Source organism: Paramormyrops kingsleyae, chromosome 1, assembly GCF_048594095.1.
Source record: "Paramormyrops kingsleyae isolate MSU_618 chromosome 1, PKINGS_0.4, whole genome shotgun sequence".
In the NCBI taxonomy this organism is placed as follows: domain Eukaryota; kingdom Metazoa; phylum Chordata; class Actinopteri; order Osteoglossiformes; family Mormyridae; genus Paramormyrops; species Paramormyrops kingsleyae.
The window spans coordinates 51,474,200-51,499,959 of record NC_132797.1 but is presented as its reverse complement, the minus strand read 5'-3'; the positions used below and the strand labels follow the sequence as shown (position 1 = coordinate 51,499,959).

The 25,760-nt window shown below is 39.2% G+C and overlaps 2 protein-coding genes across 4 annotated transcripts in view; one reads left to right on the top strand and one right to left on the bottom strand.

The window, feature by feature from the left end:
* Positions 1 to 3,559: 3,559 nt before the first annotated feature.
* LOC111842326 (uncharacterized) lies at positions 3,560 to 7,040 on the bottom strand. Its single transcript, XM_072716467.1, has 5 exons — positions 6,882 to 7,040; positions 6,587 to 6,699; positions 4,575 to 4,847; positions 4,376 to 4,469; positions 3,560 to 4,132 (listed from the first exon to the last, which is right to left on the bottom strand). The coding sequence occupies exons 1-5, from the start codon at positions 7,015 to 7,017 to the stop codon at positions 3,711 to 3,713; spliced, it is 1,038 nt and encodes a 345-aa protein (XP_072572568.1). The 5' UTR covers positions 7,018 to 7,040; the 3' UTR covers positions 3,560 to 3,710.
* A 50-nt stretch (positions 7,041 to 7,090) lies between these two features.
* mtx2 (metaxin 2) overlaps positions 7,091 to 25,760 on the top strand; it is a 48,351-nt gene continuing 29,681 nt past the window's right edge. Inside the window, exons 1-4 of one of the 3 annotated variants that reach the window (XM_072716480.1) lie at positions 7,092 to 7,294; positions 8,564 to 8,617; positions 15,156 to 15,203; positions 23,174 to 23,220. Coding sequence is in view for 2 of the 3 variants with exons in the window: in XM_072716472.1 (XP_072572573.1) it covers positions 10,752 to 10,800; positions 15,156 to 15,203; positions 23,174 to 23,220 (144 nt within the window). In the remaining variant the exon portion in view is untranslated. Of the gene's footprint in view, positions 7,295 to 8,563; positions 8,618 to 10,639; positions 10,801 to 15,155; positions 15,204 to 23,173; positions 23,221 to 25,760 lie in introns of those variants that run through there. The other 2 variants (XM_072716474.1, XM_072716472.1) reach the window with 2 other exon arrangements.

Sequence of the window (25,760 nt, the reverse complement as noted above, 5' to 3'; positions counted from 1 at the left end):
TGTTGTCCGAAATGCAGGGTTGAGACAGATGAACAGATTTCTTTAAGGACACATTTTAGATCTGTGGAGCGTATTGTGCACCCTGGATGTAAGATGGCAAACCGTAACAAACTAGCTAAATGATCCTGCATTGATGATTTTTGTACAATATGTGATACACTGTAAATTTTAAATATTTCTCTAACTATTCTAATATGTAGAAAACATTGAACAACTGAATTAAACCAACAGTTTTGGTATATGTTTTCAAATTTACAAATGTCTGCTGTTAGTGTAGCCTCTGGGGGATTCTTCACTTGACCGCTTGAGGAATTCTTATTCACAATGCATTTATTATTGAGACTAAAAATATCTGTCTGCTTTGGAGGTGGCTTTTGAAAAGATTTTTTCAGATGTTTCGGAATTTTTTTCTTTTTATTCCATGTCTCCTCTGGCTCCTCTGATGACAGAGGTCTTTTTAGTGCTTTAAGTCGTACCTTTTCACAGAACTCTCTCTCTCTTGTTCTGTATAAATCATAAAGTTTAATTATACATTCGTCAACTCTCATTTTTTCTTCACTTAAAAACAAGTGTTTTGTATTTTTAAAGGTTACCTCACATATTGCTGTGGTTTCATTTTCATACCTTTGAATTACTTTATAAGAAGGAGAAAATCTCCTCAAATCCCCAGAAAGCAAATTTGACCATAAAGGGATAACAGGGAGAAAATTGCTATATAATTTATCGAGGAGTGTGGGACCAAAATAAAAATTCCTTTGAAAGGATTCTAATTTTGTCTCAGATTCACATTTCAATCTAATTGATTGAAACCAGTTAAAGAAGGGGGACTTTACTGTATCAAGAGCTGGACAACATTCTTCATTTATGTATGATGTTGTGTCTTCAGGTTCTTGTTGTACATTTAATTTTAGAACTTTAGATTTGATATTTGAAATACTCATCTCTACAGATTGTGTATAGTATTTGCTTCCTAGTACAATGCAAACATCATGCACAATAGAACAAATTTCTTGCCAGAACACAGGAGTACATTTAGCCATTTCATGCCAAAGTCTTATGCCTCCCTCTGTAAAACATATTACTTTAAGTGGTACAGCTTGTATTACCTGAATAAACCCCTTTATACACATAGCATTAGTATGTTTCTGTTCCAGGTTATCTTTTAGAATCTGTAGAGATCTAATCTCATCCAAATCGAGTAAATTTTTCATTTTGTGTTCAGATTTAATTTTTCTTAGTACTGCTGTGCTGGTTCCTATTCCTGATCTGTTTTGAGCTGACAAAGAATCTGGATCTGCGTTTCCTAATGCATTATTATACATTCGGTAAGGTTTTATATTTTCTAATTTCACTGCTATTTCTTCTCGTTCATTACTTCTGAATGGCCGTGCCTTTAGCTTATCACAAGCGTGTATTATCTCCCCACTATAAGTAATTGTAAACTGTAATCTTGTTTCATCTTCTAAGTTTATACAGAAAGCCATTGTGCATGATTTATAAGCACAGTATCCCTGTATTCTTAAAAGAAAGGTATTTCTTTTTCTTACTTTGGCTTGACTTAAAATGTGGTTTTTAAAAACAATTACACAGTAAGGATTAGACTTTTTAATTTTATCAACAAATGTTTTTTGCCAAGTGTACTTTTGAAAGTATTTACCAGCTCTTTTGGCATTTAAGAATGTCCACTCCTCTTGGGTAAGGGTAAAATCTGAGTTTTCTGGGGCAAAGGTTTTAAATTCTCCAAAAGATGCATTTTTTGAAAGAATGCACCTCAAAGTTTCCTCAGAAATGAATTTGTTTTCTTCTCTCACTGGTTCAATGGCACCCTTAGTTAAACTAAGAGCATCTTCGGAGGGTATTTTTTTTAAATCGTTAAATGCACTGAAATTTTGAAATTGAGACACACAGCTATTACTAGGAAATTGTGTCTTGTAATTCTCTGTTTCAAAGCCATGTCTGGTGTTGTTTACTTCTGTTACGTGGTCCATGTGTACCGTGTCTGTTTTAGGGTCTGTGGGTTCTATGTTTTGTCCTGTTCCATGGTCCATGTGTACTGTGTCTGTTTTAGGATCTATGGGTTCTATGTTTTGTCCTGTTCCATGGTCCATGTGTACCGCGTCTGTTTCAGAGTCTATGAGATCAATATTTTGTCCTGTTCCAAGGTCCTTGTGTATCAGGTCTGCTTCACATTCTGTGTGTTTCATGTCTTGATGCATGTTGCCATGTTCTCCATCTTGTTGAGGTTTCTTTTTGCCCTTTTCCATTTCACTGTGCACTAACAGCTTATGTGTTACATAGTCTTTGTGTTCATTCTCACTTTTCAAAATAAACCCTTTTCTTAAAGTTACAATTTGCAATTTGCATGATGTGGCAGAACAAATATAGCCTACATTCTCAAAATCAAAATATTTATCATTAGAAATGCCTATGCAATCAAAGTGATACCACTGATTGCAAATATCACAAGCGATCATGGGTTGATTCTTTTTATTAGAAGATTTACAAATACAATACTGTTTTGTTGCAAGTGCCTCTGAAGAAAAATCAGTGTCATGTAACTTTTTACCAACTTTCTTTTTGGGTCTCTTATTCCCTACATTTGCTTCCTTTGAAAATTTTTGAATTTCTGTTGTAGAACTTGAACATGTGTCATTGTGTAACCCAAATGTTTGTGTGGATATATTGCTATTTAGTGTTTCAACTAGTTTGTGAATATCGTTCCTGTTTTCATTCCATATTTGACGAAGTAACTTTACACTACGTTTTGCTGCTTCTGGGCGACTAAATGGCCAAGACAGAAACTTAGCAACATCTTTCCAAAATCCATAATCCAGCTCTTTATGCATATTTGACTCCCTAACAGAACATATGGCTTTTGCAATTTCAAAATATTCTAAGGTTGCATGCTTTTTGCCTTTAAATGATCTATGTTTAATGGCTTCCACTTGGACATTGCTTTTACTCGGTGTGCCACCTAACAGTTTTTTTACAGAATAGTAAAACTTTTTCTGACCTGCACTCCTCCAGCTATCCTGCCTTTCCTCACCTTCACCTTTCTCACCTGCTCTCCTCCTGCTATCCTGCCTTTCCTCACCTTCACCTTTCTCACCTGCTCTCCTCCTGCTATCCTGCCTTTCCTCACCTTCACCTTTCTCACTTGCTCTCCTCCTGCTGTCCTGTCTCTCCTCACCTTCACCTTTCTCACCTGCACTTCTCCTGCTGTCCTGCCTCTCCTCACTTTCACCTTTCTCACCTGCTCTCCTCCTGCTGTCCTGCCTCTCCTCACCTTCACCTTTCTCACCTGCTCTCCTCCTGCTGTCCTGCTTCTCCATACCTTTAGCTTTACCTTTCTCTTTCACCTGCCTTTTCTTCTTCCTTGCCTGCATCTTTACCTGTTCTACCTTTCGCTGACCTGATATCTGCCCTTTAGGGTAGCAGTGGACTGTGGCATCACCAACTTGGTAAATACATCCATTACTCCCAGCCTAGAAAAGCATAGTGACATTCAATAAAAAGACAAAAAAAAAAACATCAATTTTCAATGTTCTTTATTCTTCTTAATACAGAAAACAAATTCAATGCATCACAAAACTCCAATATTTAACCCATGATTTTATGTTTCAAAACCACATAGACTTTCCAAAAGATATAGATTTAAGAAGTATTATAGCTTTATTGTAAACACCCTTGTTATGTTTGTGCACACGTGCTCACACACACACACACACACACACACACACAGGCAGGCAGGCAGGCACGCACCCACGCACGCACAAATCACATAAATAGTAAAAAAGGTAGACACTTACCAGGGTAAGCTCCCTAAATAGGTCTGCTGCAGCACCCTTCGGGATACCCTTCACCATGTTGGACCAGGTGTACACGTTCCTTTGTGTCTTTGCCTTGATCACACCTGTCACAACCACCTTAGGACTAACCCTTGAACATACAGACATTACCCCTGGGGTGAAATGATGTGTCGGTGGCATTGACAGGTGAAGATAGGCTGCAGTCCAGATGAGCTGTGCCTGGATCGGCATTCCTCTGTTGTCACTAAGGTGCACACCATCTCTGCACCACAGGTCAAGAGTCGACTGTGGAAAATGCTCTGAGATGGACATGTATCTCACACCTATGAGAAATGGATTGCTGACACTAGACGCATTTTCATTGCTTCAAAAAAACATGCCACATCTATACAAGGAATATTAACATGCTGTTTTAATCTCTGATTTCATGTGCCACTGACAGACTCACTACATCAAGAATGTTTACTTTACTCATGTTTACTACTTAGTGCACTTTGTCTCCAATAACTGATTAAGGTACCCTATCATGTGGTGGTAGGTTTTTTGTCATACACAACTCAACATACCCAGTCTGCTTGCAGCACGATGGTATTCCTGTCGCAGCAGGTCCTGGAGGTGATGCTCCACAGTTAGTCGAGTGGGGAAGTCTATCACTATGACCTACAATAAATATAAAAAGAAAAAAATTCAATTCTGTTACAACAGGAAAAAAATAACATTCCTTCACATTATTTCTTGAAATGATTTTTGTTAGCTTTCATATACCTTAGTCCACTGGCTCAACGCACATTGGATAAGGCTGGTGAAGTCCCGCCCAGACTGCTCAATGGTGTTACTCTCGGTGATGTTGTTCCCAGGAGCCAAGAGGCACACAAGGTCAGGGGTGTAAGGAATACTTTCACCCTGAACCTCACGTCGAAGGACAGAAGCACTTGCCCCTGGAGTGCAACTGTAGCCAAAGGAAAGGCTCCCTTCTGGCATGAGGACGAAGCCATCAACAAGGCTTCTCAGATGGGAATCGTCCACAACCAGAACAAACTGAAAGAAAAATAAATAAAATAAGTTCGCAAAGCAGCTGATGACTTATGTCACTTCAGAACAGCATGTGGCAATGTAAAATATAAATGAAAGGCACAATATAGGTAAATATATGTAAATAATCCGCAATTTCGCGTTAGGGACACTATGTTCCAAACCCAGCAAACTTTTTGCTGACGCTTATTTGATATAAATGACACTTGTTCCTATTCAAGGAGCCTTAGTAGAATGTAACTAACTAGGTTTGAAGCTGACACAATCCTTTATTTGTGTTTTATGCATGTACATTTGACCTATGTAAAATCAGACCTAATTGCGCGTTGGGGACACTATGTTCCAAACCCAGCAAACTTTTTGCTGACGCTTATTTCATATAAATGACACTTGTTCCTATTCAAGGAGCCGTAGTAGAATGTAACTAACTAGGTTTGAAGCTGACACAATCCTTTATTTGTGTTTTATGCATGTACATTTGACCTATGTAAAATCAGACCTAATTGCGCGTTGGGGACACTATGTTCCAAACCCAGCAAACTTTTTGGTGACGCTTATTTGATATAAATGACACTTGTTCCTATTCAAGAAGCCTTAGTAGAATGTAACTAACTAGGTTTGAAGCTGACACAATCCTTTATTTGTGTTTTATGCATGTACATTTGACCTATGTAAAATCAGGCCTAATTGCACGTTGGGGACACTATGTTCCAAACCCAGCAAACTTTTTCGTGACGCTTATTTGATATAAATGACACTTGTTCCTATTCAAGGAGCCGTAGTAGAATGTAACTAACTAGGTTTGAAGCTGACACAATCCTTTATTTGTGTTTTATGCATGTACATTTGACCTATGTAAAATCAGACCTAATTGCGCGTTGGGGACACTATGTTCCAAACCCAGCAAACTTTTTGGTGACGCTTATTTGATATAAATTACACTTGTTCCTATTCAAGGAGCCTTAGTAGAATGTAACTAACTAGGTTTGAAGCTGACACAATCCTTTATTTGTGTTTTATGCATGTACATTTGACCTATGTAAGATCAGACCTAATTGCGCGTTGGGGGCACTATGTTCCAAACCCAGCAAACTTTTTGCTGACGCTTATTTGATATAAGTGGCACTTGTTGCTATTCAAGGAGCCTTAGTAGAATGTACCTAACTAGGTTTGTAGCTGACACAATCCTTTAAATTTGTGTTTTAAGCATGTACATTTGACCTATGTAAAATCAGCCATAATTTCTCGTTGGGGACACTATGTTCCAAACCCAGCAAACTTTTTGCTGACGCTTATTTGATATAAGTGGCACTTGTTTCTATTCAAAGAGCATTTGTAGAATGTACCTAACCAGATTTGAAGCTGACACAATCTTTTAGATTTGTGTTATGCATGTAAATTTCACCTAGGCTATTTCAGCTATGTGAAATATATCCTGATATGAAATTTCTGACGTTCTTTTAAAATTATAATTACTATAATTCTTATTTCGGGAAGTATAACTCAAACTGCTCATTATATTTTTTCAGAACGAAATTATGTCTTACTATACCACAGAAATTATTTATTTACTTATGGGGAATACCATTTACTGAATGTTTACTTTACAAAAATCAGCTCAAAACTGGCAAATAACAGTATGCGGAAAAGTATAGAAAGTATAAACGTGCTTTACTTAATCATTGATATTAGCTCTGAGGCTCAGGTATTTCTGCTGTAGTTTAGTGGTGAAAGAGACGCTTCACCTTCTTTCCTTCAACAATCTCCGGAATAGAGGTTTTGTGAAAAAAACCCGTTATGGAAGATCGTGGCCACTTCTCCAACTTGTGCCGGAATCCAGTCCCGTAGTCTTCCATCACTGTAGACAATTAGCCCAAAACAATTATATTTAACTTAAAATTTAATTTACAATTCCATAAATCTGTGAAATGCAAAACATTAAAAACGAAATATATTTCTTTATTTTTAATTATTAGGTAATTGTAAACGAATAAGCAAATTTAGATATAAATATGTGAAGTATATCATATAAAATTTTACCTTCAATTCGCACACGAGAAACCAGCAGACTCAATACAAAGCCGCAAGTCCACCTTGATAGCTCGCAGAGCACGCAAGTTTTTAATTTGAAAAATGCTCTGTTATAACCATGACAACGAAAGTACTTCCGGTTCATTATTCTTGCTTATTCTTGCTAGCTTCACGGTACTGCAACAAGCACTCTAGCCGGAAGTGATTTACCGGAAGTGCTAGGTCTGTCAGTGTGACGCAATGCAGTATGGGAGGTCATTGTCGGAGGATCGTGGAGTAGTCTTTAACCTTGTGGCAGCATAGCTGTCCTGGGGTATTTGTAGGGAGAATTCAGCTTTTTTGTTTGTATATTTATTTGAGCATTGTCTAACTGTCACCCACGATGTCACTCGCTGCAGAGGCGTTTGTCTCCCAAATCGCAGGTAACCGGGGCCTTCTGACTATATGTCCGATAAAGAAGTGATGATGTAGATAAAGGGCGATTGCTACTTCATTACAGTTTATTGAAGCTTTATATAGTCAATAACGTGTCCGTGTCTCACTTATAAGAATATTGTCTCTCGAACTGCAATATGGTGTTTCAAATATTTTATAGGCTACGTGCATTTTTAAAAAATGATTATTAAATCATTTCCAGTTAACCCATGAGCGACATACTATCGTTAATTTCTGTTGTGATTATTATATTTATGGATAACTGTTAGCGTATATAGTGCTTATTAAAAACATAAACAGTCTAGTAATATTTTATGATGATTGGTACATTATGATAAATGAAATTTGCATTAAGCATATGATTGAATGTCACAAAATAATTAAAAACCTGAATGTTTGCTCAGGCATTAAAACGTAGGTTTAATTAGGTCTCGCGTGTGCCCAACGTTATTGTTAAAAAAAAATCCATCGTAATCTATGGAGGGAAATCCCGGACATTTTTCAAAAGGAATTTATGTGGACGCATAAAGTGTGACATAATTCAAATGCAATTGCAAATTTTGCATTACCGTTTGCTTTTTCGCTTTCGCGAACGAACACTGCCACATTTCAAATGAAAAAGCAAAGTCCATTTGCAATTGCATTTCCCATGTCTTATGTGGGTCTATACTGTGGGGCGTGATTGTATGGGGGAGTGACGTCACTCGCAGTCGACGACCAAGAGGGGTGTGGAAGTAAATTAATGACAAAAGTCGTTGATGAAAAAAACACGTTGAATTACACTTATCGAATAATCCAAAATTAAGTTCCAAAACATACGTATTTTAAAGTGCATGTTTATAATTCAACCACAAATGTGGCAGTGTATGTTCGCGAAAGCGAAAAAGCAAACGGTAATGCAAAATTTGCAATTGCATTTTAATTATGTCAAACTTTATGCGTCCACATATGGAAAACGCAATTGCAAATGCAATTTGCAATTCCTTTTGAAAAATGTCCGGGATTTCCCTCCATAGTAATCCAAGAAACTGTTGAAATGCGAGTCTGATGGGTTACGTGGTATAACGGATCCTAAGAGCATGCGCAGTAATCACCAGGGGGCTCATAATCGTTGCGTACGCACATAACGGCACCTGAAAGAGGCGTACGCAACTTCCCGCGTAATCGTTGCGATCTATGCTTATGGAGACAAACGTAATGGCGGAATGTGCGTATCCGTATGGAAACTCTGACCCATGCCTAAAAACATTTTACAGAAACCTGGCGACCGAGGTGGAGGTGGTGAATTGAATCCAGATTATAGGATAAATGTGAGTGGCATAATTACACATATAATAACTATAATGACTGGTATGTTTAATTTCACCTCATAGCACAAGTCACATATGCATCTCCCTTAATCATAGAGGAAAGTCGTTTTATTTGTGATAGTGAGCCATAATTATTCTATAAGGACTTTTTAATACTAAAATACATAAGCTGACTCAAATCTTAAATCACATTGCACTTGTAATATTCCATCGGCACTGTCTTGCACCACAGCTGTTGAAATGTAAATATATTAGTGGTGAGCAAGACTGAATTACACTCAGTTTGATTTCCGGAAACATAAATTCTGTGGTCACACACCTGCGTAATGCTGCATAATGGAATTTTCTCATGTACTGTCCTTTTTGCTGTTCACACAGCAAGCAATCCATAACCTCAAACCATCTCAAACAAGATTAGATTACGGATATAAATAGTGGTGTCCATTCAAGAAACTTGTCCAACCATCGCCCTGCCTTGCGAGAGAAACTGATTGGTGCGAGCATAAGAAGAGCATCTGTGTGCGTGTATATAAATGTATATATTTATTGCATAATATATTACGTATTAGAAGAAAGTCCATGTAGTTATTTAAGTCAGTTAAGCTAATTTCAGTAAAATGCCAAAAAAGAACTTTCATACCTTTAAAATTACATTTATAGGTAACACTTTGCATGACGGGGCACAAGTACTTAATAATAACTCAGATACTGCTTAAGTACAAATCATGAACAAATATAATCGCTACTTGAGTTAAAAGATGTCATGATTAATGATGAACAGTGTTGGGCAAGCTACGTGTAAAGTGTAGTGAGCTAAGCTATCAGTTACTCTACAATAAATTAAGCTTCACTACACACTCATAGAAATATAGCAAGCTCATAGAAATATAGCAAGCTAAGTTATACAAATATGGCAAAAGTAATTTGCTACATCAGAAGCTACTTCACGTTGTACCAACCTAATGCCTGATCAGTGCAAAATGACAGTCAGATACACGTTTAAGACGTTTATTAAAGAACAACCCATGATTTAACACAGTGTAGACATTGCATTATGTGAAGCATCGAGACATAAATAAATGCTTACTTTTGGGAATAAAAAAAAAAAAAGTTATTGGCCTACTACTAGGTAAACCAGTACTCTAGTAAACAAACTATTTAGTACCAAATGAAAGCTACTGTGTAGTGTTCGATGGGCAAGACATGGCTATAGGTTTAAATCAATTTAAAATTTCTAGGGAAAAGAAAAGCCATATTAACAGCCATCTTATTTCCTCAGGGCCTCCCTTAACTAGAACTTCTTCAGAAGTCGATTGAAGTTACAAATGATCTTCGTGTTTAAGAACTGTGTTAAACTGTGTTTATGGACGACATGCAACACCATGATTAATAAGCATGGCTCAGAGAGTGATCACTGGGACAATAGCAAATGAACTGGTCCAAACTGAAATGAGAATCAAAGTCCTGAATTAAATTTTTTAGTGCTGGGGGATGGGATGGAAGGGGAGGGGTGGGAGAGGGGTAATGGTGCTTGGGTGGGCTCTTATTGTTCTAACAAGTGTTTGTTTACATGGCACAAGAAAAGCTTTTCAAAAGTGGCATCAGAAAGCCGTTTTCTCTTTGGTCTGAAAATATCCTTTCCTACACTAAACAGTCTTTCACACGCTGCACTTGCTGGGACCCTTGTGTTGTATCTATACTTTTTAATAATTAAGCTGGATGCATCATCAAATTGATAAAGCTGGATTCATTTTCATTACTTTTAAGTGTTTTTTTTATTTATTAATTAGTTAAAACCCAGGACAGAATTTGGGCAAAGTCTATAAGTAAATAAATACTGTAGCGCGGAGGTACCGGCGGCCAGCGCAGCATTTTGGGCTGATGCCAGCTTGTAAATAATTCTCAGTAATCGCTTGTGTCATTATAAATGTGCTGTGTGTTATGTAAGGAATAATTGACGACGGGCCGTTGAATTATTAGAAAAATAATGCACACCCGAGGTGGTGATGCGGCCACGACGCGAAGCGGAGTGGCCGTTACACCTCGGGTGTGCATTATTTTTCTAATAATTCAACGGTCCGGAGTCAATTATTCCGCTTATACTACGGTTGCCACACCTCAAGACATCGATCAGATGATATATTTCAAGGGATTCGTCCGGTTTTTCTACTTAAATCGCTATTGTGAGTAGGATTATTTCTTCCGCATCTCATCCAACGACTCTTTTGCTAGTTCCAAAACGTCATTAGCTGTTGTTTTTTTGGTGTTTTCTTCGTGTTTTTCTCCCTCGAGTATGTCTAGCTGTTCTTCGCTGATCGTTTTATGTCTTTTGTTGTTGCTGGCTGCCTTTGATGTCCGCTTCCGTTTATGTTGTTTTTCATCTGGACTGTCTAATACTGCTGCAGCCCAGTTGTTGAAAGTTTCATATTCACCGTAAATATTAAAATTTACTTTCGGAAAATCGTCTGTCATGTTGTTGTTTTTGTTAGTCCTGTGTGCTGTATAGGTACTGTATGCTAATTTCCGTTATTAAAGTTAACTATGCGAAGTGATATGGAACTGTAATACGGTCAAGAGAGCTGCCTGGAACTACGATCGCCGTGCGTTTCCCAGAAAATAATTGCACACCTCAGAACATTCGTCAGCCAATCAGATTCAAGCATTCAACGGTCCCGTAGTATAAGTCATGTATAATCATTAATGTTTATTGTTGTACGTAGTGTGTGTGTGTATGTGTGCGTGCACCCACCGTGTGTATGAGGAGTAAACGGGGCGACATGCACGGTGGGCAGTGCTAGTGTGTGGGTTGTAGTAATACGGGTGTAATAAACGCTATCTGGTGATTAAATACTTCAATACTTTATTGTAAATATTATACTGCGTGTGTGTGTGTGTGTGTGTGCGCGCGCGCACACGCATAAGTCGGCCTGTTTGCTTGCCTGGTGCCGCTGAGTCACGTGACAGCCGGGAGTGACAATCTAGAGCAGCATTGTTTACACAGACAGCCGCAATGCATTCAGGACAGAAATTGAAACTGAAGTATTGATCTCATGACGCTGCCATACGCATGCATGTTTCGATAGACAGGCAGTAGAAGCAGAGTACAAGGTTGTGCATGAACATGCTTTATTTCTGTCTGTTGCGTTTCAAAATCATACTGCAGAGGAAACCTCTGCTTTTCTCAGAAATTGTAGCTTTTATGGATGCTACGTAACTACTTGATCAAAAAAATAACATAACTACTGGAAATTTATTTGATTCAGAAATCAGCGACGCTACAGGCAAGCTATTAGAAAATGTAGTTAAACTAATAGCTTCGGTACATGTAGCGGCGCTACCGCCCATCACTGATGATGAACAAACATGAGATCAGTATTTCACATGTTATTCATGACTTGTTCCTTCTGTAGTTCCTTCAGTTTATATGCACCAGATGTATAAATATTTTGTGGGCAAAATGGCAAAAGCCAGAGCACAGTTCTGATGGAGCCAGCAAAGTCCCAAATAATGTGTAACAATTGCACCCTCACTTTCACCATTTTAGACCACCAGTCACACACTTGCAGACTGGTTTTCAGTGTCGATACATATAATCTAGTCAATATCCATGGGAGCGTGCAATTATCTCCGAACTCAGATTTAATCCAGCTTATCTAGTTGAATTCTCCCTCAGCCTTAAAAACCCAAAATAGCCAGATAGAAGTATCTACGTTTAGACGACCCAGTATGGGTCTTCTGATCTCTTAATTCACATATGAAGAATGCCCCCCAAAATTCAGGTTGAGAAAACAGGCAAACTTCTAGAATACTCAGAAAGAGGAAATGAGTGTAGATCTAATCGAGCACAATCCTGGCCAATCACAAGACAGATCACTGTTCTGTGAGATTTTTAAGATCTTGTAAGTTTTATACCATCACCACCTTAATACAATGGCCAATAGCATGTGGCTGAATCAGAAAACACTACAAATTCTGAAAACGCATGCAACACAAAAACTGCTGCAAATCCGCTCTCAACACAACAGAAGTCTCCGGAGGACAGTGAAACTAGTAAGACCATTATGGCTGGGTGGTGTGTGAAATGTTTACAGTATATCAATATATTTTCAATACAAGATGTACAGTCTTGATCAGGATTACTGGCACCCCTCAATGTAAGTTCACAATGTAGAATATTTTCAGAAATAAATGCAAATCAACCACTTTTGAATAATCAGAATATTCAGTAAAATGTGCAAAGTTATTGAAGAACAACAATGAAATATATAGTATAGGTATTTTATGGGTTTCACTGAAGTAAAGGTAGTTGATTATGAGAAAGACCTTGGTATATATGTTGATGCTTCCATGTCAAACGCTTGCCAGTATGGGGAAGCAATTAAAAAGGCCAATAGAATGTTAGGTTACATCTCTAGGTGTGTGGAGTATAAGTCAAGGGAGGGGATGCTAAGATTATACAATTCCTTGGTAAGACTCCACCTAGAATATTGTGTGCAGTTTTGCTCACCTTACCTTAATAAGGACATTGATGCCTTAGTAAGAGTTCAACGTAGGGCTACAAGAATGATTCCTGGTCTTAGAGGAATGTCTTATAATGAGTGGTCAGCAGAGCTGAATCTGAAAAGCAGACTAAGGGGGGACATGATCCAGGTATATAAGATTCTAACAGGTCTGGATGCTGTTCAACCAAATAGTTACTTCAATATTAGTTCAAATGCAAGATCTCATGGCTATAGGTGGAAATTAGTAAGAAAACATTTTAAACTGGATTTGAGAAAGCACTTTACACAGTGTGTAGTTAGAGTATGGAATAATCTTCCTGTTAGTGTAGTGCAAGCTAGAAGCTTGGGTTCCTTGAAATCAGAGCTTGATAAGATTTTAACAACTGGCTGCCTCTTATTTCTGAATTTCTGAGGTTCTTATGTAACAATAAACAGACATAAAATGTACACTGGCTTGGGTAGCTTGCACATCTGGGAAGGCACCATTAATGGTAAATTATATATACAGGTATAGGAGCAACATATGCTACCATCCAGACAATGTCTGTTTCAGAGAAGGCTTTGTATATTTCGGCAAGACAATACCAAACCGCATTCTGCATGTATTACAACAGCATGGCTCTGTTGTAGGAGAGTCCAGGTGCTAGACTTACCTGCCTGCTGTCCAGACCTGTCACCCATTGAAAACATTTGCCACATCATGAAATGAAAAATATGACAAATTAGACCCCGAACTGTTGAGTAGTCCTATATCAGGCAAGAATGGGACAACATTTCACTTTCAAAATTCCAGCACCTGGGTTCCTCAGGTTCCAAATGTTGGTAAAAGAAAAGGTCATAAAACATGGTGGTAAATTTCTCAGTTTCAAGATTTAATATGTTGTCTTTTGTTCTATTTTCAATTAAATACGGGTTTATGCAAATTGTAAATCATTGCATTCTGTTTTTATTTGCATTTTACACAGCTTCCCAGCTTTTTGGAAGCTGGGTTGTACAAAAAGTATAGTACACAGCTGGTATACCACTGTTAAGAAACAATGAAATTAGCCTGGTCTAGATTAGTTTTATACCTGAAAATGCTATGTACTACGAATTTCATATTTGCCTGATCCAAGGAGAATAAGACCATATTCCAATTGAAAATGTGGCTTCTAATTCAAATGAATTGCTCAGCATGCCATGTTTTCGGCTATTTTTCAGGTATAAAGCCAATCGGGGCCAGGCTAATTTCAGTGTTTCCTTAGTCCTTACAGAGGCAAACCTGCGCTCTAATATGCATTTCATATCTGTCTGGCCCAAGATGAATATGATGTCCAAATTCCATTTTGAAATGTAACTTCTTGTTCAAATGAATGTGTACAACTGCTTTCCATGTCATGCTACCAGTTTACTATTACAAAAGAAAAATCACATAATGTACATTTACATTACAGGGGGAATTGTGAAATGCACATATAAAATAAGCTTAAATGTTTTATTCATATCTTATTCTATATTTTGAAAATTATAAACTGTGAAGCATGTGCCACCACAAACCTTCCCCTCTAGGGAAGCTGCAAATAAAGAAAGTGACTTGTCATTAGACATGGCATTTGTTATGGGATCGACTTCCCTCTTTCTCTTGACAAATGCTATTTGCTTATATAATTACTTTTCCAGAGATGACAAATTTTGTTATTTCTCTAGAAAATAACTCGTGACTTTGAAAAAACAACTTTTGATTTTGTTGAGATCAAAAGATTCTGACATAAGACAAAGAAAGATAATGATGGAAGTCCTGCAGAATTGCATTGACAAGATACAAAGCCATTGTGTGTTCACATGAACAGGGCATATTAAAAGTTCATTGCTTTGTTCTGTAAGTTATTTATGTAATAAATGGAAATTGGTTATATTTATTGCCTTTTTATGATCCAAAAAATTGACTGACTCATGACTCAAAAACCATGATATTGTACGAACTGCAAGTTTTGTGGTCTGTTGCATTCCTGTTAATGAAAGAGATATGAAAATGACTTATGTTTCTGTTGTTATAGCATCTGAACCCTGGCCAGAAAATGCTACTCTTTACCAGCCGCTAAGGGGTGAGTAAATGTGGGTTCATTTATAAAATATTTCATGCCTTCTTGCGGGAGAGGAAATGGTCATATGAAAATTTGACATTTGTACAAAAAGTAATAGTTAGATTCAGGGTTGTTATTAAGGTCTTGAAACATTCAAGTTATTTCAGAGTAAAACTACACTCAGTGACACAAAAAGTTAAGCACCCAGATGGAGTGGTGGAAATTAAATGAATCTGCACATGGTGAATGGTCATGTGACTGTATTGCAGCTAGGGCTGCAACAACTAATCGATTTAATCGATTAAAATCGATTATTAAAATAGTTGCCAACTAATTTAATAATCGATTAGTTGGGTCTACGTTATTATACACATAAGTACAGTGGCAACCTCCTAATTTGGGAGCAGTAAGCTAACCAAAGCCGCGGTGGCAGTAATGCACATAAACCGATGCCGACCGCCATAAAAGAAAAAAGTAAATGCACATAAACGCCATTTACGCACCTTTTAAATTTACAAAACAGCTTTTACTCACCTTTTTTAAGATCACTAATGTTAATGATATAGTTACCCACCGTTTTTACTGCTGTGCATATAGTTTACCCACCTTAAATTTCTTGTTACCACTACACCACTGCTTCATTTCTTCACGATAGAAATTTATAGTAATATCAAATGTTGTAGTACTCAAGACCAGTTTTTGAAGGTCTCGATCTTGTCTTTGAAGCAGCCGTATTTGTACTCGTTCTTGTCAAGGACTCGGGATTTTATTTCGAGACCATAACTCTGAGAATATTCTTATTAATGAGCCGTTTACTGTCGGATTGGATAACTAATAACTGCAACCATAGGCGTTACTGCCGGCCGCGTTACCCGCCCCATCCCTTCACACACGCACATGTGTTTAAATGAACGCAGGGGAAGTCGTGGTTGTCAACACAATCAGCTATTATGGAGCTAGAAATGCGGCTACATACAGTATACCACAACGTGTTTACCCTACCATTCTATTAGGTGGGCGCCCCAAGTTAATTTTATTTAATTTCATTTTCTATATAGCTCCAGATCGCAACAGAAGTCATTTAAGGCTACCTTTCCGATAGAACAGGTTTATATCTTGTCCTTTTATTAAACAAACTAAATAGCCTTATGTTATTTATCTTATTTACAGTTCATCACTGTAGTATGCTGAAACAACCGGACACGTTTTAAAACAAAATTTGCCGCCTGCCATAGTGGCGGGCCAGGCGGAACGCAGCTCGGGCGGTCGCAGAAGCAAAAACCCGGGCGTTGAGTTCGGTGAGGCCATGGAAAGTGACTTTCGGTCGGCCTCAAAAAGGTTCTGGCAAACCATATGGAGTATCAGGAGGGGGAAGCAGCTCCTGGTTCCTACTATTTATAGTGGGGGGGGGGGCTGTTGACCTCACCTGGGGACATCATCCGGAGGTGGAAGGAATACTTTGAGGACCTCCTCAACCCTGCCTCAGATACATCTACACATACTGCCTTTGAGACATCTGAGGGCACAGAGCCCGAGGGTGCTTGGGGGGGCTTGCCCATCACTGAGGCTGAGGTGGCCGGGGTGGTTAAACAACTACGTGGTGGCCGGGCCCCGGGGGTGGACGAGATCCGCCCGGAGTACCTGAAGGCTCTAGATGTTGTGGGGCTGTCGTGGCTGACATGCCTTCTCAACAGTGCGTGGAGGTCAGGGACAGTGCCGCTGGATTGGCAGACCGGGGTGGTGGTCCCCTTATTTAAGAAAGGGGACCGGAGGGTGTGTTCCAACTACAGGGGGATCACACTTCTCAGCCTCCCTGGGAAAGTCTATTCCGGGGTACTGGAGAGGAGGGTGAGATCGATAGTCGAATCTCGGATTCAGGAGGAACAATGCGGTTTTCGTCCTGGTCGTGGAACGCTGGACCAGCTTTATACCCTTGCAAGGGTACTGGAGGGGGCCTGGGAGTTTGCCTATCCAGTCTACATGTGTTTTGTGGATTTGGAAAAGGCTTACGACCGGGTTCCCCGAGGTGCTCTGTGGGGGGTGCTTCGAGAGTATGGGGTCCGGGGTCCACTGTTGTGGGCGATCCGGTCCCTTTACGAACGGAGCAGAAGCTTGGTCCGCATTGCCGGCAATAAGTCGGACGTGTTCCAGGTGCGTGTTGGGCTCCGCCAGGGCTGCCCTTTGTCATCGGTCCTGTTTATCATATTTATGGACAGGATTTCTAGGCGCAGCCAAGGCGTCGAGGGTGTCCAGTTTGGTGACCTCAGGATTGCCTCGCTGCTTTTTGCAGACGATGTCGTCCTGTTGGCTTCATCTGCTGGGGATCTCCAGCAGGCACTGGGGCGGTTCGCAGCCTAGTGCGAAGCGGCAGGGATGAGGATTAGCACCTCCAAGTCCGAGACCATGGTTCTCAGCCGGAAACGGGTGGTTTGCCCTCTTCGGGTTGGGGAAGACGTACTGCCTCAAGTGGAGGAGTTTAAGTATCTCGGGGTCTTGTTCTCGAGTGAGGGTAGGCGAGATCGAGAGCTGGATAGACGGATCGGAGCGGCGTCTGCAGTTCTGCAGGCGCTTAACCGGTCTGTCGTGGCTAAGAAAGAACTGAGCCAAAAAGCCAAGCTCTCGATCTATTGGTCCATCTTTGTCCCTACCCTAACCTATGGTCATGAGCTATGGGTAATGACCGAAAGAACGAGATCGCGAATACAAGCGGCCGAAATGAAGTTTCTCCGCAGGGTGTCTGGGCTCTCCCTTAGGGATAGGGTGAGAAGTTCGGATATCCGGGAGGGCCTCAGAGTAGAACCGCTGCTTCTTCACGTTGAAAGGAGCCAGTTGAGGTGGTTTGGACGTCTGGTGCGGATGCCTCCTGGGCGGCTACCCGGAGAGGTTTTCCGTGCATGTCCTACAGGGAGGAGGCCCCGGGGCAGGCCCAGGACTCGCTGGAGGGATTATATCTCTCGGCTGGCCTGGGAACGCCTCGGTGTCCCCCCCGAGGAGCTGGTGGGGTTAGCTGGGGAGAGGGAGGTCTGGGTGCCTCTACTGAAGCTGCTACCCCCGCGACCCGAACCCCGGACAAGCGGCAGATGATGGATGGATGGATGGATGGATGGATTCGACACCCTCATCCTGAATGCTTGAAGCTGTGGGTGTGGCCCTTGGGATCTCAGGGCTACTGGGCTACTGCTGGAGTGTTCAGAGGGGGTCCAGAACACTATTCTGAGTGCACATGCTGAATCATACAGGTCTGGAGGGAGTGCAGTGCCCTATGTTCGCTGTCACTCAACATGTGCTCTGGTGACGTCTTGGACAGCTCTCAGATGTGTTCCCCATTCTGACATCTGTGCTGTGGCTATGTGCACTTTGTCCTGTACTTTTGCTCAATTCTACAAGCTGAACGTGATTTCTATCCCGGCGTTGTGTGCCGCAGTGCTTCCAGGCAACCGGCAGGTTGTGCTGGAGGATTCCTCATGAACGTGAAGGTATTTGTTTACCACTAAGTGTATATTTGCTGAGCCACATGGAGCGTAAAAATTCCCAAGTCTCTGTTGACTCGATAACTGCAGAGTTCCAAACTTACTCTGGCATTAACCCCGAGCTTCATGGAAGGGCTTTCATGGCCAAGCAGCTGCATGCAGGCCTCCCATCACCAAGTGCAATGCCAAGCATCAGATGAAGTGGTGTAAAGCACACCGCCATTGGACTCTGGAGTAGTGGAAAAGTGTTTTGTGGAGTGACAAATCACCCTTCTCTGTCTGACAGTCTGATGGGTAAGTCAGGGTTTGACAGATGTCAGGAGAACATTACTTGCCTGACTGCATTGTTCCAGCAACTTTCCATGGGAAAACAGGCATATGCTCTATATTTTATTTTTATATATATATATATATTATGGCATGCCAAACAGGAAATATTTAATCATCTTTGATATATATGGAATGAAACCCGATATATATGGAATGAAACCTGATATATATACAATGAAACTCGGAATATATGGAATGAAACCCGATATATATGGAATGAAACCTGATATATATATATACAATGAAACTCGGAATATATTGAATGAAACCAGATATATATGGAATGAAACCTGATATATATACAATGAAACTCGGAATATATGGAATGAAACCCGATATATATACAACGAAACTCGTAATATATGGAATGAAACCTGATATATATATAATGAAAGTCGATATATATAATGAAAGCCGATATATATGGAATGAATGCCGATATATATACAATGAAACTCGGAATATATGGAATGAAAGCTAATGGTATCACCCTTGGTGAACACATCGAGTGAACGCTGAAAACTGCCTAAAGTTTTTATTTATTTTTTTGTATTTATTTTATTTTATTTTTTTTTTTATCTTTGTCGTTTATATGATGAACAATTTCTGTCTTTACACCGAATGTCTGTAAAATTTATATTTTCAAGAACTGCTGTTCGTACGCTAAAAGCTAAGATGATTTTGAATTAAATATATCCACAAACAAAGACAAAACCTAGAACTGACGTCAATGACCGGACTGGGGAAAACATACCTAATGCAGACAAATACAAAGGACTAATGACTACAACAAGAAACAACTGATCACATGGGGATTCCACACGGGGTTAACGAGGGGGCGTGGCACACGGAAGGAGCGGACGATCGGGGCATGACAGTGCTGTTGCTGCATGCATTTGCAACAGTTTCTATAAAATCTTCATTGTTTAAAAGACACTGCACTACAGCTCGCGCTCTTTCTGCTATGTTTAGACTTCAGGCATCACAGTGATACGCCTCCCTCATCGCGCGCCTTGAAGTGGAAGACCCAACGAAGTTGACCAAAGCAGTGCCTATCTGTAATTTCACGTTCATTGTATATATATCATACTTTTCATTCAATATCATCTTAGCTTTTAGCGTACGAACAGCAGTTCTTCAAAATGTAAATTTTACAGACATTCGGTGTAAAGATAGAAATTGTTCATCATATAAACGACAAAGATAATAATAAAAAAAAAGAGAACTTTTTAGGCAGTTTTCAGCGTTCACTCGATCTGTTCACCAAGGGCGATATCATTAGCTTTCATTCCATATATTCCGAGTTTCATTGTATATATATCGGCATTCATTCCATATATATCGGCTTTCATTATATATATATCGACTTTCATTATATATATATATATATATATATATATATATATATATATATATATCAGGTTTCATTCCATATATTACGAGTTTCGTTGTATATACACTCACCTAAAGGATTATTAGGAACACCATACTAATACGGTGTTTGACCCCCTTTCGCCTTCCGAACTGCCTTAATTCTACGTGGCATTGATTCAACAAGGTGCTGAAAGCATTCTTTAGAAATGTTGGCCCATATTGATAGGATAGCATCTTGCAGTTGATGGAGATTTGTGGGATGCACATCCAGGGCACGAAGCTCCCGTTCCACCACATCCCAAAGATGCTCTATTGGGTTGAGATCTGGTGACTGTGGGGGCCATTTTAGTACAGTGAACTCATTGTCATGTTCAAGAAACCAATTTGAAATGATTCGAGATTTGTGACATGGTGCATTATCCTGCTGGAAGTAGCCATCAGAGGATGGGTACATGGTGGTCATAAAGGGATGGACATGGTCAGAAACAATGCTTAGGTAGGCCGTGGCATTTAAACGATGCCCAATTGGCACTAAGGGGCCTAAAGTGTGCCAAGAAAACATCCCCCACACCATTACACCACCACCAGCAGCCTGCACAGTGGTAACAAGGCATGATGGATCCATGTTTTCATTCTGTTTACACCAAATTCTGACTCTACCATTTGAATGTCTCAACAGAAATCGAGACTCATCAGACCAGGCAACATTTTTCCAGTCTTCAACTGTCCAATTTTGAGTGGATGAGTGGTACCCGGTGGGGTCTTCTGCTGTTGTAACCCATCCGCCTCAAGGTTGTGCGTGTTGTGGCTTCACAAATGCTTTGCTGCATACCTTGGTTGTAACGAGTGGTTATTTCAGTCAAAGTTGCTCTTCTATCAGCTTGAATCAGTCGGCCCATTCTCCTCTGACCTCTAGCATCAACAAGGCATTTTCGCCCACAGGACTGCCGCACACTGGATGTTTTTCCCTTTGCACACAATTCTTTGTAAACCCTAGAAATGGTTGTGAGTGAAAATCCCAGTAACTGAGCAGATTGTGAAATACTCAGACCGGCCCGTCTGGCACCAACAACCATGCCACGCTCAAAATTGCTTAAATCACCTTTCTTTCCCATTCTGACATTCAGTTTGGAGTTCAGGAGATTGTCTTGACCAGGACCACATCCCTAAATGCATTGAAGCAACTGCCATGTGATTGGTTGATTAGATAATTGCATTAATGAGAAATTGAACAGGTGTTCCTAATAATCCTTTAGGTGAGTGTATATCGGGTTTCATTCCATATATTCCGAGTTTCATTGTATATATATCAGGTTTCATTCCATATATTCCGAGTTTCATTGTATGTATATATATATCAACATTCATTCAATATATTCCGAGTTTCATTGTATATATATTGGGTTTCATTCCATATATTCCGAGTTTCATTGTATATATATTGGGTTTCATTCCATATATTCCGAGTTTCATTGTATATATATCAACATTCATTCAATATATTCCGAGTTTCATATTGTGTATATATATCGGCTTTCATTATATATATATATCGACTTTCATTATATATATATATATCGACTTTCATTATATATATATATCGACTTTCATTATATATATATATCGACTTTCATTATATATATATATATCGACTTTCATTATATATATATCGACTTTCATTCCATATATTCCGAGTTTCATTGTATATATATCAGGTTTCATTCCATATATATCGGGTTTCATTCCATATATATCAAAGATGATTTAATATTTCCTGTTTGGCATGCCATTATATATATATATATATATATATATATATATATATATATATATATATATATATATATATATATATATATATATATATATATATATATATATATATATATATATATATATATATATATATATATATATATATATATAATGGCATGCCAAACAGGAAATATTAAATCATCTTTGATATATATATATATAGAGAGAGAGAGAGAGAGAGAATGACTTCCTAATGAATAGAATGCTGAATTTAGTTATTTATTGGCTGTAACAGGTGTTTTTCTTATGAGCTGAGAGAACTGTGGAACTCCACATGAGCTGTCAGATGCAGCAAAGAAAGCAAACTATGAATAACACAACACAGAATAATAACTAAAGCAGTATGTTTTGATGCAGATACTTATTTTGGGGTATTTAATGCACACAATTACTCACAAGCACTTGGTTACACTGTGAAATCATGATTAGTGCCATTAAGTTTGACATCTTGTGATTCTAACAGTATGTTTATGATTTCTGTGTGCCAAAGAGTTTGTAAGTTACTGTTTTTAAACTGCACACTGCATTGTGCGTTGATCAGGTCCCAAAGGTTAAATTGTCAATGAAATGGTGTTAGCTAGCTTAAATTTAGCATTTATGATTTACTATGTCAGATTTAGTATGTCAGGGTATGTTTTAATTAAGTTGTTCCATTACAAATCCCAAAATCTTTGTATGAATGTGCATGCAAATGTTTCACTGCTATTTTGTTTGTACAAAGCCTTTCAAATAAGCCCCCAGGAAACAGCTGCCAGTGTCATTTTTTTATTGTCTATAAATATGTGTACATGTAGATTTTTAGGATGAGGAAGGATAGTGAGGCAGGATGAAGGGGAGCTGCTTATTATTTCTGAGGCAACAAGAGCCCCCAAAAGGAATTGTCACCAGGCTTCATGTATGAAGCTCTCCAATCTCTTCGTACATCTGTGTGTGGTGTGCTTTTTTTTTTTTTTTTTTTTTTACTGATGTTAAAGCAAAATGTTCCTGCCTTTTTTTCCTTAGATAACCAGATTCTGCTGTCGGACTGCGCCTCTTCCCTTGCTGTGCAGGTAAATCTACTGTCTGCTGATCTACTGTCAGCATATATGTCCCACATATATGCTGTGCACTCATTGGATGCTTTTGCTTCACTCTCTAGTCAAACTCCAAAACCATTTCTGCTGGGTTTAGGACAGGTGGCCAGGTCATGTGATCATTCTCCTTCATAGACGGGTTTGGTGCACAGTTTATCTTCAGGAATTTGGAATCCCAGACATGGGATTTATAGTCTGATATGTTATTATAATAAAACACTCTGTACCTATTCATACCGAAAGTCAAGTATAACAAAGTTGTTTTTATTTACAGTTTGAGCAGTTTAACATTTGGTGATATGGCAGGGGTGGGCTATCTTACCTGCAAAGGGCCGGTGTGTATGCAGGTTTTCGCTGCAACTCCCTAATTAGGTCACTAATTAGAGGACTGATTGGCTGAAAGAATCCTCACACCTGGGTTTGAACAGCTGACCTGCATAAAAACCTGCATACACACCGGCCCTTTGCAGATAAGATTTCTTGCCCCTATAATATGGGAAGGTTTGAAAATGACTTTGTGAGGAAGCTAACTGACACCTCTCACCAAGTGAGATAGTGAGAGAACATTTTGCTGGACTGTCAAATAGCAACACGCAGCTTTCTTGCCAGTGTCCTCTGGTCCTATTTGGAGGTGTCTGTTGTATCTTTATTATTTGATTAATATTGTTTTATATTGAATTGATGTAAATTTGATTTAATGTAAAAAAGGGCAAATTCCTATATAGAAATGTAGTGTAATTCAGTAATAAGTAGTTGATTAGTAATTAATATAGCAAATCTTAGATATTTTAATTTGGGACGATTTACAGAAACTGCCAGTAGGTGGCTCTGTCATTATTCTGTGTGAACTAGAAATCGGCTCTGTCATTAATTGATATAAAGAAACTGCAATGGTGTTTGTTGGTCAACAACATTTTTGATGCCGAAACCCGGGAAAGGCAAACCAAGTGGATCGCAGCAGTTACGTGAAGCAGCAGGCGATTACTGAGACTGAAACACAAACACGGAGTTTTATGGACTCCGGCGACGAAACTACTGTGGTATTTAGAAGAAGGAACATGTAAGGACAATGTGAATTGTGACCATTTAAGGGAGCTGCTGTCCATGCTTTCCGTTAAGGAAGAGAATCTTTGTGAGCTGGATAAGTAGATAGAAGATGAAATACCAATGGATGAACTGGACACAGATGTCGCAAAAACTTTGCACTATCAGGATCACATCAGCCTTTGGAAATCCCATGGCAACCGTGGTCGAAATAAGGGCAACTCAGCAAAGTGATGTGAGATCGTCAGTGAAATTACCGAAGCTGTCTATAAATAAATTTAACGGAGAGATATGTCTTTGGCAAGAATTTTGGGACCAATTTGAAACTGCTATCCATGAAAACCGAGAATTGAGTAAAATGGAGAATTACTTACCTGATGTCTTACCTGGTGGGGCCTGCAGCGTAAGCTGTTGCAGAGCTAAAAATATCCAACATCAATTACGATGTAGCGATTGATATGCTGTAGGAAATATTTGAAGAAAAGACCTTGTGGTGAGTGTGAACATGTCCAAGTTATTGAGACTAACTCCAGTAAAATGGTCTACAGATACTGAAGTTTTAAGGTGGCTGTATGACGAGTGTGAGGTGCAAATCAGTGAGGTGCAAATGAATGAAGTTTCATTCATTTTGGACACATATGGAGGATTATTGTGCCCCATACTGCTTTGGATGTTACTGGATGATCTTGCTCTCGAATTTACCCGATAAATGAATCCAGGTCATGAATGAAAGTTTCCTGAGCTTGTAACCTTTCTGCAATGGGAAGTTGAAAGCAGAGAACGTGCAATGCAACTGGCTAATGCAGGGACTATAAATTAAGAAGTATAGGCTTCTCATAAGCAAAACTGTAAATCAGATGCATGGATTGAGACTAGAGATGGGCGATCCACATTTTTTCAGTTCCGATCCGATTCCGATGCACAACTGCCGATACCGATACAGATTCCGATAAAAGAGCTCTTTTTACTTTGTTATACTTTTATATATTAATTTTTTAAGGTAGTAAATACAGATGGAAAAAATGTGACAAAAAATATTTAATTAGGCTACTACAAACATACATAATGTACTGTTCCACCTCGTTTGTTTTAAGCATTTTTGAGGCATTTGCAGTTCAATATGAATATCTTCAAAGCAAGTATACACAAGTGGCGAATGGTTAAAATTTTAACAGTTTTTCTCCCATTGGCATCAGCACAGTTACACTTTTGTTGCGATGGCAGCCCCTCTTACGCTCCTCGTACTGCAAAGGGTATGCGCATGACGTCAGAGCAGGCGGAAGTCACTACTCACACCCACTGAGTAGCAAAAAAGACTGAGGGGCAGCGATAGCGTTCGTTTTGAATGCAGCAAAAATACACATGTAAAATGGGAAAGAGCTGTCGTGCGATTGATTGCCAAAAACTAAATAAGTAAGTATAGGACGTGGATCGGCCACGCATGGCCAATACCCAATCCGTCAAATAGGTCT